The sequence below is a fragment of the Apteryx mantelli genome, chromosome 16, assembly GCF_036417845.1.
Source record: "Apteryx mantelli isolate bAptMan1 chromosome 16, bAptMan1.hap1, whole genome shotgun sequence".
NCBI lineage: Eukaryota > Metazoa > Chordata > Aves > Apterygiformes > Apterygidae > Apteryx > Apteryx mantelli.
In genome coordinates this window covers 4,334,930-4,353,518 of record NC_089993.1, presented here as the reverse complement: position 1 = coordinate 4,353,518, position 18,589 = coordinate 4,334,930, and the positions used below count along the sequence as shown (strand labels likewise).

The 18,589-nt window shown below is 40.3% G+C and overlaps 1 protein-coding gene across 11 annotated transcripts in view; it reads right to left on the bottom strand.

Moving 5' to 3' along the window:
- Nucleotides 1-18,589, bottom strand: part of DNAAF8 (dynein axonemal assembly factor 8) — a 98,687-nt gene that overhangs the window by 15,697 nt on the left and 64,401 nt on the right. For 7 of the 11 annotated variants that reach the window (XR_010885779.1, XM_067305969.1, XM_067305974.1 and 4 more), the window contains 6 exons: nucleotides 16,788-16,982; nucleotides 15,162-15,488; nucleotides 13,107-13,169; nucleotides 11,360-11,413; nucleotides 9,115-9,284; nucleotides 1,543-1,738 (listed from right to left, as the gene is read on the bottom strand). Coding sequence is in view for 10 of the 11 variants with exons in the window: in XM_067305969.1 (XP_067162070.1) it covers nucleotides 1,543-1,738; nucleotides 9,115-9,284; nucleotides 11,360-11,413; nucleotides 13,107-13,169; nucleotides 15,162-15,488; nucleotides 16,788-16,982 (1,005 nt within the window). In the remaining variant the exon portion in view is untranslated. Of the gene's footprint in view, nucleotides 1-1,542; nucleotides 1,739-5,453; nucleotides 5,556-9,114; nucleotides 9,285-11,359; nucleotides 11,414-13,106; nucleotides 13,170-15,161; nucleotides 15,489-16,787; nucleotides 16,983-18,589 lie in introns of those variants that run through there. The other 4 variants (XM_067305971.1, XM_067305972.1, XM_067305978.1 and 1 more) reach the window with 4 other exon arrangements.

The window sequence follows — 18,589 nt, the reverse complement described above, 5'->3', positions numbered from 1 at the left end:
TGTGACCTCCCTTGAAAGACAGGATGAGACTAAACCTCCTTTGTTAATATAAAATAGTCTTTAACTGAGTTATGCTAAGGGTGCTCTAGTCCTAGAACAGGTATATTAAGTTTTGGATATATGTTAGTCGTTCTTAGCCTTCACTGATGAGTTCTCAGTCTCAAAAAAACCTGGATACACAACCCATTAATCCTTAAGAGCAAAAGAAGCAGGGTCTGGTAGTGGAATAGTATTGGTTGAACAGCCCTGAGCATTTCTTTTGTGAAGGTAGATCCTGCTCTTCAGTCACTCTCATGAATAAGGTCCTGTAAATAATCATGGTGAAAGATCTCTCTAGGTTTATTCTTGGTCCTAAGTATTATGATCAGATTTGACAAAAAGAGATTCTACATCAAGGGGCTGATTCATTTCCCCAGGCGGTACATGGTGGATACTTTATTCCCTACTGATTCTCCTGAAAAGACCATTTGATAGGGATGAAAAAGGGGGTGATTTGATAGCACAGAATAAAGTAGAAAAAGCTAATTAATCCAATGTATCTTGAAAGAAAAGTTCTTCTGGAACCTGAAGGCATACTGTTCCTGCTAGCTCACCTACATTTTTAGAAACTACTGATCTTATCATTGTTATATTCCTGTAGCTACAGTACAACCAGCACCACACTGAAGAAAAACAAATTATTTAATAAGCAGTGAATTAATGACACTTAGAATTTTTGACTTACATCCTTCACTCCTCCTTATGGCAACAGCCCAGGTCCCCTCTTGCAATACTCTTGGTTCTCCATACACCCCTTTCTCCAGCAATACTTCCCATTTTCCCCATCCTTCCCCCCCACCCCCATACTCCCAGCTATCTCTCATCTCCCAACCCACCCACCCAACATACACACTGCAACATCCTAGCTCCCTCCCATTTCCTCTGCCTGCTGCTGGGCAGGCAGGAACATGATCTGTGACTGGCTCACTGCACTGAGGATGCTGACTAGCTGGTATGTCTGTGCTGATCTGCCAGCTGGCAAGTGACTGTCAGAATGGAAAACAGCTGAGTTTACCTGCTTTTCCTCAGTGAGAGCACTTTTTGGTCATCTCTCTCTACCCAGTCACTAATTTTCTGAGACCTTACAGGAGCTCAGTATCATGGAGTCTTTTACCCCTCTGTGAAACCTGCCTGCAGTTGGCCAGTGGCTTATGAAATTATCAGGAGGAAACTCACAAACAGAGAGAAGGCAGATGGGTGCTTGGGGACAATTACAAAGTGACCAAGCAGTCAAGAGACCAAAGGAAAGTCTGTTCTGGTGGAAGACAGATCTGGGACTGTTCTGGGAAGAAGCCTTTTTATTTATCTTCTGGGAGAATATTTCATAGCTTGAGACATATTCAGCTCAGCCACCAAGAAAACAATGAAAGCTTTCTAGGGAGTAACGGTCTCTACTGCCTGAGAAAGCTAGACCTGTACTGACAATGCTGGAGGTAACAGAACATTAGGTATTTTTTTCCATTGGTATATCTGAGCCTCCAGACTTCTTCTACAAAAACCTACCATAAAATCCATTTTGGATAGTGTTGATGCCATACTGAGCCCTCCAGAGGAATGGGTCTAGTGCTTGGGCTAGCTTAGGATCCTCTGGCCCCAGTAAATCTAGCAGCTTCTTCACAGCATTTGGTCTCTGAAGACACAGCACAAGGGCAGAGCCTGAGGTAAGGTAGGTACAATGAGCTTCTAAAACAGCAGGATCCTGAAAAGAAATAATGGAAAGGGAACAGGTTAAAATAATCAGTGCTGGTGAGTGCTGGGTACATGCCAGCCTTTCTTTGGCTAGATCCATCCCTGTTTGAAGCAAACGCATCTGTCATTATTCCTTGTTTTCTCTCCTCTTAATATATATGCTAATAGTCTCTGCAGCTTCCAGAGCATATGCTATAGCCAGTGAGCCAGTATTTGTGTGTGACATTCACCAGGTAATAGGAGGCCCAGTTCCTACCCTAGGTCCACAGAGAGCTAAAGAAAGTTGGGTGTTGAGCTTGTACCGTAGTCATGGTAGCTCACGATTTCAGTCCTCTGGGTCTTAGATCAGCCAGTGGTGGTTGTTACACGTACAGTTTCAGCAGTAATTTCCTAAAATTCTTTGGTAAGAAAGAAAACAAAAACCTATTTCTAAAAGACAGAAAAGTCTTGTGCTGTGACATGTTCTGTGTATCTACGTATGCTAGGCACCAGAGGTGGAGTTCATTTGCAGCGGATAAGAACACATAAATTGCTACTCTGCAGTTAGCTATTATTCTCATCTTCTCACCTGGAGAAAGTGCTCTGTTTAAAGATCACAGTATTTTCTCGGGAAAAGCATAGTAGAGACAGCAATACTATAACACATAACAACCTCCGATTATGTGAAACAGCAAGCTTGGTTCTTTTCTTAGAACACTTCTAAATTGTTCATGGAAGTATTGTCAGTGATTAAAGATCTTAGAGATGAATGAAAAGAATCAGACATTGCTGCTATGATCACAATGAAGAAGAGAGATACCAAGAAGGGAGATTACTTTCTGAAAAATTCTGCATGGTGCCCACAAGGCAATTCTAAGAATATCAGCTGAATATTGCCTATAATCTATTCTACAAGAGCCATCACTACCATGGATTGGCTACTACAGTTTGTTCTAAAGTTCTCTTCAAAGGAAATCTTAAAAAATTCTCAGTGGCTTCTGCAACATGGAGACCTTCTAAGGACTGAACAATTGTCTATAGTGGAGAGAGAAGGGTGCGTCATAACCTGCTCAGGAAGAGTGAAAATGCTATTGATCAATCATGGGATCAAAGGATGTGCTGAAATCATTTTTAGGCTTACATAATTGCACACTGAAGACACATAATTGGAAACATGACACCTCTAAACACTTCATTAGAAACTTTTGATGCCTTCTCTGCTTCAGGAATGTAGCAGCTACTAATACCGTGTTACAGAAATTTGTTAGTTTGTGTTAGAATAGAACATTATCCTCTGTCTATCTCAACCGGCTTTACAAAGCTTTGACCTACTTATTGAAAAGAAGAGTTACACCACACATGGGAATCACCCCAACAACAGGGACAAGAGCTCAGACTAAGGACTCTTTCCCTTAGGGGGTACAGAGAAAGGTGCAAGGAAGACCATAATGAGCAACCTGCAAATTGCCCATAGGGGAAGTTTCTTCCTGACCTAAAGCAATTTGTGATCAGACATCACTTTGAAGCACAGAAGTTTATATCCGTATCCGGGCTAGACAGTCTCAGCTATTGCTGTCTCATTTAATGGGACAAAGAATGTTTTCCTCATAAATGGTTCTCTGCACTGAACTTCTCTTTTTTTAGGAAAATACCATGGCAGATATCATGGCATTTAAAAGAAGCACTTCTCTTAGGAGAGAATCTCCTTCCTTGCCTCGTGATTAATCACACCGACTTGGACTACTGTCAAGGAAAAGAAGGCAGGTTCTCTAGTATAGCTTATGCAAAATGTAAGACCACGTATCTGTAATGGTCTGTTCTAGTCCTAAGACCTATGAATTTGTGGACACTAACAGATCACCAGTGCTGCCAGCAAGGCTCCTAACTGCAGGAATAGGGGGAGATTACAACTTGATTGAGCCAATCCATGACAGTGTTGCTCTTCCTCTGAATGATTAAGGGTTGGGCTCAGCCCCACTGCAGGACTTTGAAAAGCAGAAGTAGTCTCCCTTGTTGGCTCACATGTCCCTGCAGGGTTCCCTGTGCTACCTCCAGAAGACAGTGCCACTGGATACAGTTTGGATGGCTTTATGAAAGGATGGATGGAGTTAGAAACTGGAAAGAAAAGAGAGTGGCTACGTTCCACAGTATATGGTTTGCTTTCATCCAGTTGCGATGCAAGTAGTGGGAGATGACACCTATACTGATGCTGGCAGCAGTACTAGCAGCTCAAAGGCGAGAGCGGTGTAACCTCCAGTGCAGAGGAGCCACGCAAAAGGGTTTCAGCACCAGTGTTACCAGATCAGCATTTACAGGGCTGAGACTGAGGAAAGGCTTGGTCCAAATGTGTGACAGTGCAAAACCATGGGTGACCTGAAGTACTTGGCAGGTGTCCTCTTCAGCATCCAATATGCACAGAGGGCTGCAGGTTCAAAAGTTTTGCAACTGCTTTTAAGGCTTAGTGTAAAACATGCTCTGCTGATGGTGGGCAGTCCGCATGAGAGATGCAGGCTCGGGATTGAGCAGGTGCAAACTTTTCTACTACTGAACCTCTCATTTGCAAAATACCCTTTTCTTTTTGCATTTCCATCCATGTGACATATGGATAGAGTAGAAGCAATGGACAACAGCAATATGTTCAGAGTCAAGAATACTCTGGAATAAGGAGGTATGTTTAATTCTTCTGCTGATATAAAATGAAAGATTAAAAATACCAGAACTTTTCTTTTTGAATTCACAAAAGGAAGGACCTCCTTGCCCTACTGCTAGATCCCAGCCTCTAGAGTGTAGTATGATTTCATACACTAGTTAGGGTCAGGACTACAGAAACAGTGAGCTCAAAACAAGGAGGCTCAGGATAGGGCACTTGACAGGGGCTGAAAGAAAACCATTTGCCCTCCAGACTTTGTCCCTAATGTACTGTGTGCTCCATGGCAAATTTCTCTGACTTGGTTTCTTTTCCAAGTGTTGTCCATTCAGCCTGTAAACACTCCTGGGCAGAGATGTTTCTCGTGCAGTTGTGCAGCTCACAACACTCTGGGATCTTGATTTCAACTAAGGATGAGCGATTATAATAACTGGCAACCACTGTGCCAGCAACAAGAGACCAATTTGTAGGCCAGAGAGCGATATAATGAGTGAAAAGCACAGGGAAAGGCAGCAGGTGCCCAGGGCAGAAGGCTGCCAAGGGACAGCAAAGCAGCCAAGGTCCTACTGACTATTTTCTTTAAGGAAATCCTTGGAAAGCCAGGCTTGTTGCACAGGTTTCCACCGAGGGTAATGACAGGGTGTCCAGCATAGCAGCTGCAGGCTGCCTCTTCCTGCCCCCTGTATTTTAAAAGGTGGCAGGAGCAGCCCAGCTCTGCCTCCCTATGCTCCACGTGGAAAAGTTCAGCAACACCTGTGCTGCAGAGAAGCTCCAGGCCAGTGCTGTATGTTCTATACAGCTTTCAGACAACAGCATATTCAGCTTGTTGGCTGAACCAAACCATGGTTATTTAATTATTTCATTTTTTCAAGAAATGAAAAGATGGGGATAAAACCCTGTTTGATTCAGCTGAATCACTTCATTCAGCCCTAAAGGTTTTCACTCCCCTCTTTCTTTCATCTTTTAAAAGCACCAGAGTATTGCAATTGTCGAGATAAAAACATTTCCAAAAGAAAATCCTACCATTTTATTTAAAAATATGGAAATAATATACTTCAAGACAGCCTCTGTTTTTATCATATGAAACCATCCGCTGACTTTGACCCGAATCTGTTCTCACTCATATTCCTCCCAAACTGCATTCCTAAGTAGGTTTTAAATTGAAAACCATTGGCTCAATCCTGATGTTTTCCTGCTGCACCTGAAAATGCAAAATGATCCATGAGACAGCTCCATTCTTCAGCTGATTTGTTATGTAAGAGTTGTGATACAAGTTGTGATACTTACCAATCCTCCTGTCTCATGGAAATATAGGACAAAGGAAACCTTTGCAATATCACTTATATTGCATGATTGCCCATGAAAAATGTACAGAAATGTTTCACAGGCTGTACTGTGATAAGAGAACATTGTTTAGATGTGGATAAAGCATGTCATAATGCACTGCAAATTTTTGAAGTTATTTCTGTTCTGTACAATATAAAGCAAACCCATTTTTTGTTGAAAATGTTTGTTATTTTAAAAAATACACATATAATCCACTAATCTAATAGTCACCAGGATTTTTCTTTGGGAGCTGAAAAATAGTGAGGACAATTTCAGAAAAGTTTCAAAAGCACTGGATGTAACATATCAACATTCATTTGACTCCATGTCAGAAACAGCTGCGAAAGCAAAAGTTAAACAATATCATTTCTGTTAGAAAGAATGTTAAAAAAAAAAAGAAAATTATTTTGTTCCAAAGCTTTTGAACAGTGCTTTTAGATTTATGTAACAAAACTATTTTCTCTGTTTCTTGTCTTTCAGTTGTTCCCCAGCAAATGTGTAGACTGAGTCAGAGACCATGTTGTTTCTATCTGCTCCTGATGGTGTCAGTGAGTCAAGGTGATTTCTTTCCGATACATCCTCACATCCAGTCTAGACTCTACCAGCCAAATGATGCCCTTATTTACATCCTGCCTCCACACTGTCTTCAAATCCTGTCCTTGCTGATGCAGCGGGACTGCACATGTGCAGCGGACTGGAATTCAGCGAGCAGTTCTGCTGATGCACACAGAGGAGGTTCTGGCTGGGCACCAGCTCTGGAGGACTAACAGGATTAAAAAGCAGCAGAACTGTCCTTCAGCCTCTGCAGTTAGAATCACAGGACAGGACTGGAGGGAATCCATCAAGTTATTGAGTCCAGTGACCCGCTACCACAAGCAATCATAGCAGGTAATCCCTAAAGCAATGATCAGGTCCTATGTTAAAATCAAACTTTCTAGCCAGCAGTCACAACTGTGAATCTGCTGGTAAGCGCAGAAAGGAGGTACAACCTCTACAGGCAGCACTCCCCCTGGGAGCCGTCCCCTCTCACAGTCCAAAGGCTATCAGATCATGGTGAGGCCTGTCAGCTCCATTTAGTTGACCGTTATTTTTATTATTATTCTTAATCTTCAGAAAAAAAGTATTATTGTGGCTCTTGTGATTAGATAACCTCAGCAAATAGCAGACCAATCCATTATTTATTGTATGCCACAGGCCAAAGGCTTCTTAGAAAATGAAAGTTAATATTTAAGATGGAAAAGGAATCACATTTCTGCAATCATGTTGCTGGGGATATTTGTCAACATGCATGTAAATAATACATTTGAAAGAGGAAGGGGATGCTAGGTAGTCTTGTGATCAGTGAATAAAACCAAAATCTGCTATTAAGTATTATGTACCTAAAAGCAACTGGAAGGGGCATATTGCAGAGCACATGGGACTTTTCTAGAGATTTCAGTGGATTTTGGATCAGGCTCAAGCTGAGAAGGAGGTAGAAAATGCTGGACTGAATTTCTAGAAGGATTTGACACACTGGCTCCATGTTCTTCAACAGGAGCTGCTATACTCAGCAGTTTGTCTCCTTCTTAAGAGCCCCATTTGAAAAACAGCATTTTATCCAATTGTCCCCTAGACTGAGAAACAGGTCTACAATGAACACTGCTCCCATTTAAATGCTTTTATGAAGTTCAGCTGTGAAGAAAGGTTCTGCCCCCACAAGCTGCCACTGTAAAACTTACAGTCGTATTTTCAAAATAACGCAGCCCATGACGCATGCTGAGGCTTTTTGAAAATCTACCTACTTACTTGGGGAGCTGAGCCCTTTTCAGCCCTCATGAGTGAAAGACTTTCAGACACGTGCTACAAAGCCTCTGTTCAGAGGAGCCTCTGTTCAGCAGAAAGCATTTCCTACTGTCCATTCCCGCTTCCCAAAGGCAGTCTATTATCTCTGTTTTCTCACTTTCAAAACCTGCTTTTTTTCCATGAACAAAAAAACAATGCTCTGTAATTTTTAAACTCATTAGTCACCAGTTCTTCAAAGAAACTGTATCAGTGCTCACCAGCTGCTCTAGTGTGCTAGAGAAATCCAAAAACAAGTAAAAAAAAATATTCATGAAACAACCTCTCTCCAAATTTATCCTGCATATATATGAGTGTGTGTATATATGCACAAATTTACCCTGCATATATATGTGTGTGTGTGTGTGTGTGTGTGTGTGTACACACACATTACTTCTTGGGGTAAACAATGGATTTTTTTAATGTTTTTGTTTCAGATGATCAACTAATAATTTTTCTTTTTAGTCATATGATTAAAAGAGTGTATTGTAAAGCGCTTCCCCAGCAACTCTAATAGCCACCGCATCCCTCTTACCAGTGATTTGTAAATATTTAAAAATCAGATGTTTGTGCCCCATTTGTTTGCTATCATGCAGAAAGTATTCCTTTTTCCTCATTGCTGGTTATGTTAGAGCACTGCCTTCCTGTCTTCTTCTGGAAGACTATTAAAAAATTCTGTGATATTTGGCATAAACTCTCCCAGCTTAACCCAAGAGCAGTATCTATTATAAAGACTTGTTCTCTGTAGAAGTGAATTGGTTAAATTTCTTCATGGAAACAATTAAATAAGAAAGATTTTTTCAAGAAAAAAATCTAACTCCTAAAATGCTCAGCTTTCAGTTTCCTGGCTTTTACAGTATCTTTACACTAGATTTCCTGTCACCATAGAATCTTTCACGTTGGGCAAAAATGAATTTCTGGTATTGTAAAAGAACAGAAACATAAATCTATTTTTAGCTAAAAAAGCTGTAATACCCCACGCTTTAAAAATCCTCTTTATTGTCTATTAGACAAGGGAAATGACAGCAGCCCAGTTTTCTCTCTATGCAGGTCATTTTTAAGGACTTGTGAACACATGCTTCTGGAACAGAGATTCAGCTGTATATGTAATATAATATCAAAACATAACAGGGCTCCAGAGGTATATATGCTCTGGTGGCGCTAAGAGTGTTTCCCAGCTTCCAGGTTTAAATGCACGGAAGGAAAGCCAGGCACACGTGTGGGGAGTGCGGTACCCTCCTGGAGGTGCCCTGCCTGGAAGGACCATGGGGAAGAAACAACGGACATCTGCTTCACAATTAAGAACCAGCATTGTAAATTAGCGACTAAACGCATTGCGGGGGGGTCTGTATTTCCCATACCTTCAGAACTTTTCTTTTAGAGAAACCTGGTGTGTTTCTTTATACCAGGCAATAAAAGAAAGGGTTGTCACATCAGCTTTCTTTGTGTCTGATACCAGGGCAGATCTGATTCTGTATAGCTCACCTCTGACAATAGGCAGAAATCCTGGAAGGGAATTTCTGTTTTTTCCAGGAATGGATTATTCAACACCTATCACATTTCCTCATGCTAAACCCAAGTATAATCATAGATCTGACTTTTTTTTTTTGACAAACCTGCTTCATTTCAGAAGAAAGGAGTCCTAAGGCAACGTCTGGTTCCAGGTCTGTGTGTTTCATCCCAACCACACTGAATTTTTCTAGGTCTAGTTTTCGGAGGATCCTAGCAAGGCTACGGGTCCAGGCACCAGGTTTGATCAGCAACACTGTGCAGAGAACCTGGGCTCCTGTAACAAAGCACAATAATGAAACCCAAAGCTGCTCCTAAAAACAGAGATGAAGCATACAGCAATATTAGTTTACTACCCAGGACAGGCATCTATAGAACTGGACTACCTAACAGCTGGCATGTGGTTCATAGAAACTTGAGTGAACCAAACAAGTCCATAAAAAAGATGTGGATATAGCCTGTCTTTTCAGTTAAAAAAATATATCTAGAACTGTCAGGGCTTGTAGATTTGTTTTGCAGGAAATCTGCTCTACCTACGAGTCCAAAAGGTTTATCTGGCAGGTCTGTAGAATGAGATTCAATCCTTTGCATTATATATGAATGTTTTAAACAGGATAAAATATTCCCTTTTCCATTTTTCATGCAAACTGCAGTGATTATGTGATGTAATCCTTACGGAGGCAATCAAATTCTTATTCCTCCTTGTTAATTTCTCAGAGTTTTGTATCTGTTACAGATATGTTTCAGAGAAGCACTTACAAGTACAATAGGCCCCAAGTAATGTTACAAAACTTATTGTGGACTGAATTCTGTTTATTAAAACTAAAATTTCAGCGAAAACTTTTTGTTTTTGACAAAGCTCTCCCAGCAGGGTTGCCAGCCAGGCTCAGTGTGCTATGAGAACCAGAAAACAAGATAGTTCTGATGTCTGATGATATAAAATGTATTTAAGGGCAGAAAACACAAAAATTTCATGTTTAAATGACAGCATTTTCAAATTATTAGTTTCAGTAATGTAAAGCACTGTATTACTGGGAATATAGTTAAGATTTTATCCTAATAACACCCTTTGAAGATTTATTGGTAACTGTAGCGTTGGAACCAGCCAGCTAGGACCTATTAACTGCTGTTGCCTAACCATGTCAATTAGCATGAAGCATGAGGTAACAGTGCTGCAGGCTGCTAAAATTGATCTATGATTATCTGTTTGTGTACATAAAATGTCATTTTATGTTTCCTGTACACCGTGTTACTAATTATACAGATGTCAATGCACTGAAGCATCAACAATGCTACATATAATTTGATGCATACTGTTATTTTCAACTGGCAAGAGGCATGTTGCTGATTCATGACAGAGAAATCTGGGATTAAATATAAAAAGCAAGAGTACTGCCCCCCATTTGATATCAGAACTTAACCCTTATCCTGCTGGGAGCCCTCCTATTAAAGATCTGCTATTTTCTTCACATCATTCTTGAACTGAAAGGTTTAAATGCCATAGCAACAGCCTGCAAGTGCAGCAGCAAGCCTCTCGGATCCACTCAGCTGCTAGCGTACAGAATGCAATCTAAATTGTATACTGTTATATAAGTGTTCATTGTCCTCAAGATGTTTTACCCACCATCTGCTATGTTTCTGGGCAAACATTCTCATTCTTGTGGTACATGAATCACCACTATCCATGCTGCATATTTATGTACTTTATAGACACTTCAGGAGGGATTTGTCTTATTTCACTTTGCCATCTTGGTCTGGTTAAAGACAAGTGTCTAACACAGGTAGGACACTTTGCCCTCTAGAGTTGGTTTTCTCTCCCCAGTGACTATAAGCAACTACAGTTAGACAAAATATCTCTAACCATCAGTGGAACAGTCTCTACTGATCATGAATTACCAGAGAGACCTGACTGGCAGCCCTCAAAAATGCCTGATTTCCACCTTCAGTTCTGGCTGGTTTGTGGCCTTTCCAGGTCCGCCCATGTTTTCTGGTCTTTATTATGTTTTTCTGCTCCAAAGTACTTTTAGATCCCTTTCTCAAAGCCAATGTTTCTTCTCCAAAAAAGTATTTACATAGGTTTTGATTGCATAGGGTGATAGAGTCACACTGCTGTGTTTATTTTATATACCATATTTTAGATATGTATGTGATTTAAAATAAGTGTAATCTCAAGAGAAGCAAATACTAGATTTTCTGGCATGTTTAGGAAAGAGAATGTATATCACTGCCTTTTTCAAGCCTAAGGAAACATTTGGTATACTTCTTTTGCTTGGTTTTTGCTGATTCTTCTAGATGAATGGGTTCCACAAATTCCTTGCCAAACCTACATTTTTCAATTTGCTCTTCTCTCACCTGTTTGCAAGTAGGTGAACAGTGATTCCACATGGCACCTCCAGGTCTCTCCTGCTAAGTAAGAAAAGCAGGTATGTTTGGGTAAGAGGTATGCATGTTCTGGGACAATAATTTGAGAATACTACCACCAGCTCTACCTAATGCAACCAGCATTGCTATGACGTACTGTTATTTTAAAATATTATACTGGGACATACATAGCTTGATTTCAGACATGGTGGGAATTCAGATATACTGGAAGATCCTGGCAGATGTAGTAGTTATCACTTCTCCAGTCAGCCCAATGGCATACACCAAAAGGACTGCAAGTGCTAAAGTATGTTGGTCTGATTCTCAGTTACCTTTTCTGGGCATTTCAGGCAGATATTGGCAAAAGAGGATTTAAGCTACCTTTGTGCTCCCAATATTTCACAGTCAAGTTGGAGCCTGTCTGGTTTCTGGTATAAGTCAGAGAAGCACAAGACTGTGTTTTGTTTTACCCTCACTCTTGTGCCCTTGGAAGCAAAGAAGGACTGTATATTCTGACTGAACACTTAATGCAGATCTGCTGGACAGCCCTTTCCCCAGCTCTGCTGATAAAACCTCACTGACCTTCCCCAAACAGCCAGGAATGCTCACTTCAGTAGTTCCTTATAAGAGCAGAGCAGTGTAAAAGGAGTCAGATATAAGTGAGCCAGGACTTATGACAAAAGCACATATAAAAATGTTTCCTTCGGTCTAATGTGAAACCTGCAGTGACCTGGAAAGGTGAGAAGAATTTAAGGCAATTCAAGGCATATGTGAACTGAGAAGATACCTACTGGGATGCAATGTGGAGAAGCTTGTATCAGATTGATAAAGGACTTCCTTTTCCAGAAATCTTAATTGGCAAGTTTAACCAGTGTGAAAGGCAAGATAGATAGCAGAAAAGTGAAATCTGTTTGTCAAAACAGTCATTACCATTCTTTTGTATTTATTACTGTCTGAAAGCCCTGCATTTCTATTTCCCAGAGCACTGTATCTGGAAGTTATCTAGCTAAAGTGTCCTCTCCTTTTAATGATACCTTGATTTCTTTCCACTTATCTCTTATTCTGCTCAAATAATAAGAGTGAATATAAAAGGCAGAACCAGCTCTGAGGTCCTTGCCTCATAGCCTTTTAGGTCACATCCTCACAGCATTATTCTTTTTTCTTTAGTATTGGGGTTATCTGAAAGAACTCCTAGAAACTGTGAAGTGCCTAGTGACTGGGGTGGCACTGAAATGCAATGGATACAGGCCCCTGACTGAGATTTAGGAAATGTGCATTCTACTCTGATTTCTGTCACTTGCCTGTTGGGCAATGGTGACCAAATCATTTCACCTCTCTAGGCTTCAATTACCTACTCTGTAAAACATAATGCAACTTATCTTCTTTGAGGTCTTCAACTGAAAAGTGCTACAAATGAGCTGGGATTATTATTTTAATCTATATTCCAAACCAGCTCTAGATAGATTGTCCAGGCAAGCAGGGAAGAACTGTGCAGAAGAAAGATGAGCCAGTATTTAGATGACCCTGGTGATACTACCACTTTCCCCAGTATCAGCTGGACTCATCTGGCCTTTTATTCCTACCTGTACCGGATTACAATGTCTAACCAAAGGCCTACTAATCCCATGTTGATGACTCTGACAAAGGATGTAGAGTTGTATTTTTTTCCATCTATTTTAAGAATATAAAATTATTTGTTTTTACCCAAGGGGCAACTAGCACATACTTCTGATCTTACCTTCAGCCCTGGACCTCTTGCCAGGTGGTGGCAGGTATTTCATAGCAGGGCGGTGTTCTGCATCTGTAAAATGAAAGAGAGGTGTTTTTATGGATTCACAGTTGGAGGACTTTCACTGTTTGGTGGAGGGGGGAGGGAAAGGTAATTGTATTTAGTTGGGGGAGTGGGGATGCTGATCTTTGAGCAGCTGAAAAATACTGAAAAGCTATTCTCAAAAACAAAGGACCCCCCTTCCTCCCACAACAACAACAACAACAACCAAAAGAGAAGGAAAAAATGTAATGGCCTTATAAAAAGGATAGTGCAGGATGTCAGAGCCATAGTTAAAAGTATTGTCTATGTTTCTGTGTTCTTGATAATGGCTTAGATGGGAAAGGCTGGCATTATGACTACAACCTCCCTCAATAAGCTCATCTTACAGCTCAGCATTTTTCTTATCCTGGTCTTTGGTCTCAAGATAACGTCAATTAAGGGCAGCACTGCATGAATCCTTAGAGTTTAATGTAGTAACTGGGGATGTTTGATACCTTCTCTTTTTTGGAGACCTCCTCTTCTTGCTCTCCAATCTTACATAAAACACTGACATATTTCACTGTCAGATCTACCTTTTGTGAGCACAGAATGAGTATCTTTCTCCTGCCACCATCACATTCTCTTCTTTCTATTCAATAAAGCCAGTTTGTTATTCTGTACTACATAAGCACTGTGTGTTTGACACAGGCATATAAGTTTGTGTTGACAACAAAGGACCTTTCTTCCCTATGAAGAGATAGGGGAAAAGCTATTAATTACAAAGTGTGAATGTGCTTATGGAACACTGCTGCTTCCTTCTCAGTTGATATATGGAATTACCACAACCTTGATTTATCTCTGTGTCTGAATAATCAGAAATCGGCAGGCTCAGAACCATTTATCTTCAAGCGTGAGGAGTCAGGCTTCCCAAAGAACTTAAGCAATATGCCAATATATTTCCGATTAGAAGAAAACAGTGGGAGTTCATACTCCGCTGCTCCAAAACATGCAATATGAATAACACCACAGTCTGCACAGTGATTTGGTTTAAGGAGATGTGGCTATAAATTTCTTGCTACAGGAGAAAAGCAGCAGGTTTACTGCGCAGAAGGATCAATGCTGGTGGATATCATTGGAGTCTCAGATGCTATTGACAACAATGGTCTCCGTTCTTCATGAACTGTTCATTCTTCTCCAGGATAAAAAGAAATTCTCATGAAAATCTGCTTCCTTCTGCAAGGGCAAGAGGAGTTACAGTTCCTCAGTACTGCTCCTGGCTCTCAGAGGGAAAGCTGAACAGAGCAAGAGGAAGCAATGTTGCACATATATGGGAAAGCAGGAGGTCAGTTAGACTAAACTTTATGCTGTTTAAGCGTGCTGGAACATCTAAATGCTTTTATGGACAGTTCATTAATACCTGACTAGCAGAAAAGCAGCTAAGTCCCTTTGTAGGGCTACCTTTCTCAGCTTAGATGTAAGTGGTTAACAGAGGTTCTCACCTTAGGAGATGGCTGCTTTAAGCCTTTTCAGTGGTCAGTGGAGAGAGACAGGCTACACCCAAGAGCAATACAGATCTTAGGTAAGCTGGCAGGCGTGTACAGGGCAAGATCAGGGCATCTAGCGTCTTAAGTCAGGCATCAGAATTAAGTGCCCCCATTTAGGTGGGATAGATCCTGGTCTCTGTTTCCCAGTTTCTCTTATATAAAGAGGCAAAATGCATACACTATTATTTACTGGTCCTGCCAAGAGCTTTAATGCCTATTTAGTATTTATGGAATACCTTGAGATCTTCAGAGGAATGGAGCCAGGGCATGTACAGACATATTAAATTAACAGACCAAACTGTAGGTGACCTCAGCTGACTCCTGCTGACTTAATATCCCTGATCACTCAGCCAAGTGCAGAATTTAACCCCAAATTATTGTTAATGTGTTTTTCTGTGCCTTAGCAGAACCCACAGCAAAAGACTCTTTTGTCCAAGTTCAATAAATTCCCAAACACCCTCTCACTGAAAACATTATAAACAGTAGAAACAAGGTTTACCAGTTACAAAATCCTTCTCTGTGAAGAAGAGGACAGCTTGTCGGAATGTCATCTCCGGGGTCAAGGCCATTACTCTCTGTAGAACACTGTTACTTTTGCCTAGCTTATCCCTGCATGGTGTTAATCTCTCCAATGTCTCTGCAAGAACTTTGAAGGCATTGATCCGCCGTAATGCACATACAAGGACTGGGTTTGACATGAGTGTATCAATGCTTCTTTGCCAGGAAACATCTCCAACCTCAAAAGGGGTTATTTCTCTGGCCTGACTTCGAGTGAGGTGGGGAAACCACTTCAGACCTAGAAGCTCAAATCCTGAATCTGGTCCTTCTGCAAGTCAAGAGAAATCTGGTTATCATCAGCCGACAGCATGTGTTTCCTAGAAGTCATGCTTTTCTTTTGGAGACCAGTTTTCTAAATTTACACTGTTTTTTTTACTAGACAACTGGTTCCAAAGTTGCTTTGAGTCCACTTCCTCTTCCATCCAAAATGGAGCATAATGCAGATATAGAAACATAGTGGGAAACACCACACACTACATGTGCTAGGAAATTACATTACACTGAAAACAAAGAATGGGTTATCTGGGAAATCAGCAGGGAGCCACAGAGAATAAGTGTCATGATTTGATTAGAAAAAATGGCTAATGAAGAGGAGTTGAAAGGGAAACATTGAGAATACAATGATAACAATGTGCTTTGACACAGCATAATCCATAATTACAGATCCTGTATCATCTCTCATAACATTCCATTTTAAGCTGTATTTATTATAGTAATAACCTACAATTTAATGCTGACTTGTCTCTAAAATAACTTAAACTTTGTGTTTGCAAACTGGTCTTATTTCCAATGTAGCAACAGATTTAGGGGCTCAATTTATGACTGCATGTCGCTGGAAGTTTCTGTCAGCTAGGATCTCCTTCCTGGCCTGCTGTGATATGGATCTCACTCCACAGTATTGTTTCAAGAGAGCAGGATACAGCACAGTGAAAGCCAAGGTGCCAGACTTCTGCCCTTTGCTAGTACACCATCTGTTTTATTACACTTTGGTACAATCGGTATCATGAAATTGTATAAAACCAGCATCCTTCTTAGCACTTGACAGCACTCTTCATGTATGCATTTGCAAGCATCTAATATAGGCGGATAGTGTCATTATTCCTCCTGTGCACATGAGGAAATGAAGCACGAAGAGGTGAAGTGCCTTGCTTCTGATCACACAGGATGTCAGTGGCCAGGGGAGCAGAATTTATGCCTTCTGATTTCCTGTCCCTGTGCCCCCTTACACAACTGCATTACCTCCTGATAGTTAGGAGGAGAAAAAATGGTCTGGATTACATATAGATCTTGCTATGCCTTGGCACATCTTTGAACTAATTTGATACTCTCTGAAGAAAATGATGTCCACCTGAGCCAACATACTGTTGCAGTATGGAAAGTGGCCTTGCCCATCACTAACCAGCCATGACAGATTCTTCACTGCTTTAGGCAGGTAAGCAAACAAACCTGTCCTTCCTGAGGCCCCTTTCACCACGTATTTCTTCATGTTCTTGCTATGACAACAATAGCTGGATAGACTAGATTTTCCTGACCCACCTCTGGAGCCCTCCCCAGGAGCTGGGATCACCTGCGTTCTGAAGTTGCTTATTGTCCCCAGGAAGAAGGATCTGGTGAAGGAGTTCTCCAGCGCTCTTCATAGCATCTGTTCCAATCAGTGTCAGCATGACAACTTGCTCCATTTCAGGATCAGAAGCATATGTTCGATTGCACAAAATATCCAGAGGAATGTTACAGGGGTCTGGCACTGCACTGAGGTTGCCTCCTGCCCAGGGAGAGCATCAAAACAAGCCTAGTTACCCCAGGAAAATGAATCTCTTCTCTTATTTAGTGTGAAGGAATTGTCTCATTCTCTACTGGGCAGACAAAGACCAGTGCCTCACTGTGATAATGCTCCTCATGCTGCAGCTTGGCACGGCCAAGAAGCAAAATACATGAACAAGAAGGACATAACAACTAACGTTCCCTTGAAGAAACAATTTTATTCTCCATATTTATCAATGTCTAAATCTTCAATCAAAAGATTAAATATTTAGAACCAGTGCTTGTTTATCAGGCACTCTTGGATTTAAAAGTCTGCAATTACAGCAATTAAGGTTTAGGACCCAAATTCTTAAAATTCCCATCAAAATTCTCCTGTGTGCATAATGGATCATCCCTAAACACCACATGCAGGTTTTTTTCTGAGGTACAATGTAAAGGATTTGATTTAAAATTTTGTTTGGATTATCTGACCCTCATCTTTTGAAGCTAGTCTGTTATCCTCTGTAACACAACACTATTCAAATGTAATCCACATAATGAAATATCCATTCTTTTCTCTTCTTTACATAACATATATGGCAGAGAAGGACATGAATCCTTACGACCAAGTCACACTCCTTAACTGGAATTACTTTTTGCCATGTAAAACAAATATATTTAACCCTAATTTTGGCATCCTTATTCAAATTGTCAAGCAGAGTGGATAGATATATACCAAAATGATTCAAGGTATCAGTTTCAGACTGATAACTAATGACCGCCTTCACATTAAATTAATACTTCCTTTTATACACTGCATACAATTTAGGGCTAGATAGGAGACTGTTACTGTATCATGCATACATCCATGGTCCTGTCAGGAGCAATACAACCTACACAATCCCTAGCCTCATCAGAAGTGTGTGTGTGATTCTGTACTGTTACACTAAATCATTATTTAAGCAAATGCATAGTTTAACATTTATTTATTTATTTTTACCTCTTAACATTTCATAATAGCAGAGAATGGTGAATGATTAGATTATTATTTTTACTTATAATCTATGTGAATTTGCTATTGGACAGCAATATATGTCACTTAAAAATCCTAATATCCCATGTTTAAAATAAATTAACAAAATTAAACTATATTAAACCTGCTGAACACATAAGAAAATATTATCTGTAGTTAGTGAAATAAACTACTTATTTCTGATTCCATGACCTCCAAGTGTTTAGAACTAGTAGGTCTAAGACTCTCATACCCATCTGAGACATGGATTTATAACAGAAAGCAAGTTTACTTGCTTTTTCAAGTCCTATCGATTTCTCAGCTTTCAAAGAACTAGTTACTGAAGTGAATTCAGCTCTATAAACTGAAATTAAGAACATCTGAGTGAAGTGAAATGAAAAAGTGCCTTCTCTGCACCTACAGAAGAAACTACAGCTGCCAACATTTATCCCTTCAGCAAATTCCAGTTTCATGTGCTTAACCAGCAACTTCTCTCATTTTAATATTTTGACTTCCCTTTGAAACTATCGCAGTAAATATGTATTGATTGGGTATTATTCTTTTAATTATAGTAGGCTTAAGGCTTAATTGGTTGTTATCAGGTCACATTTGATTTT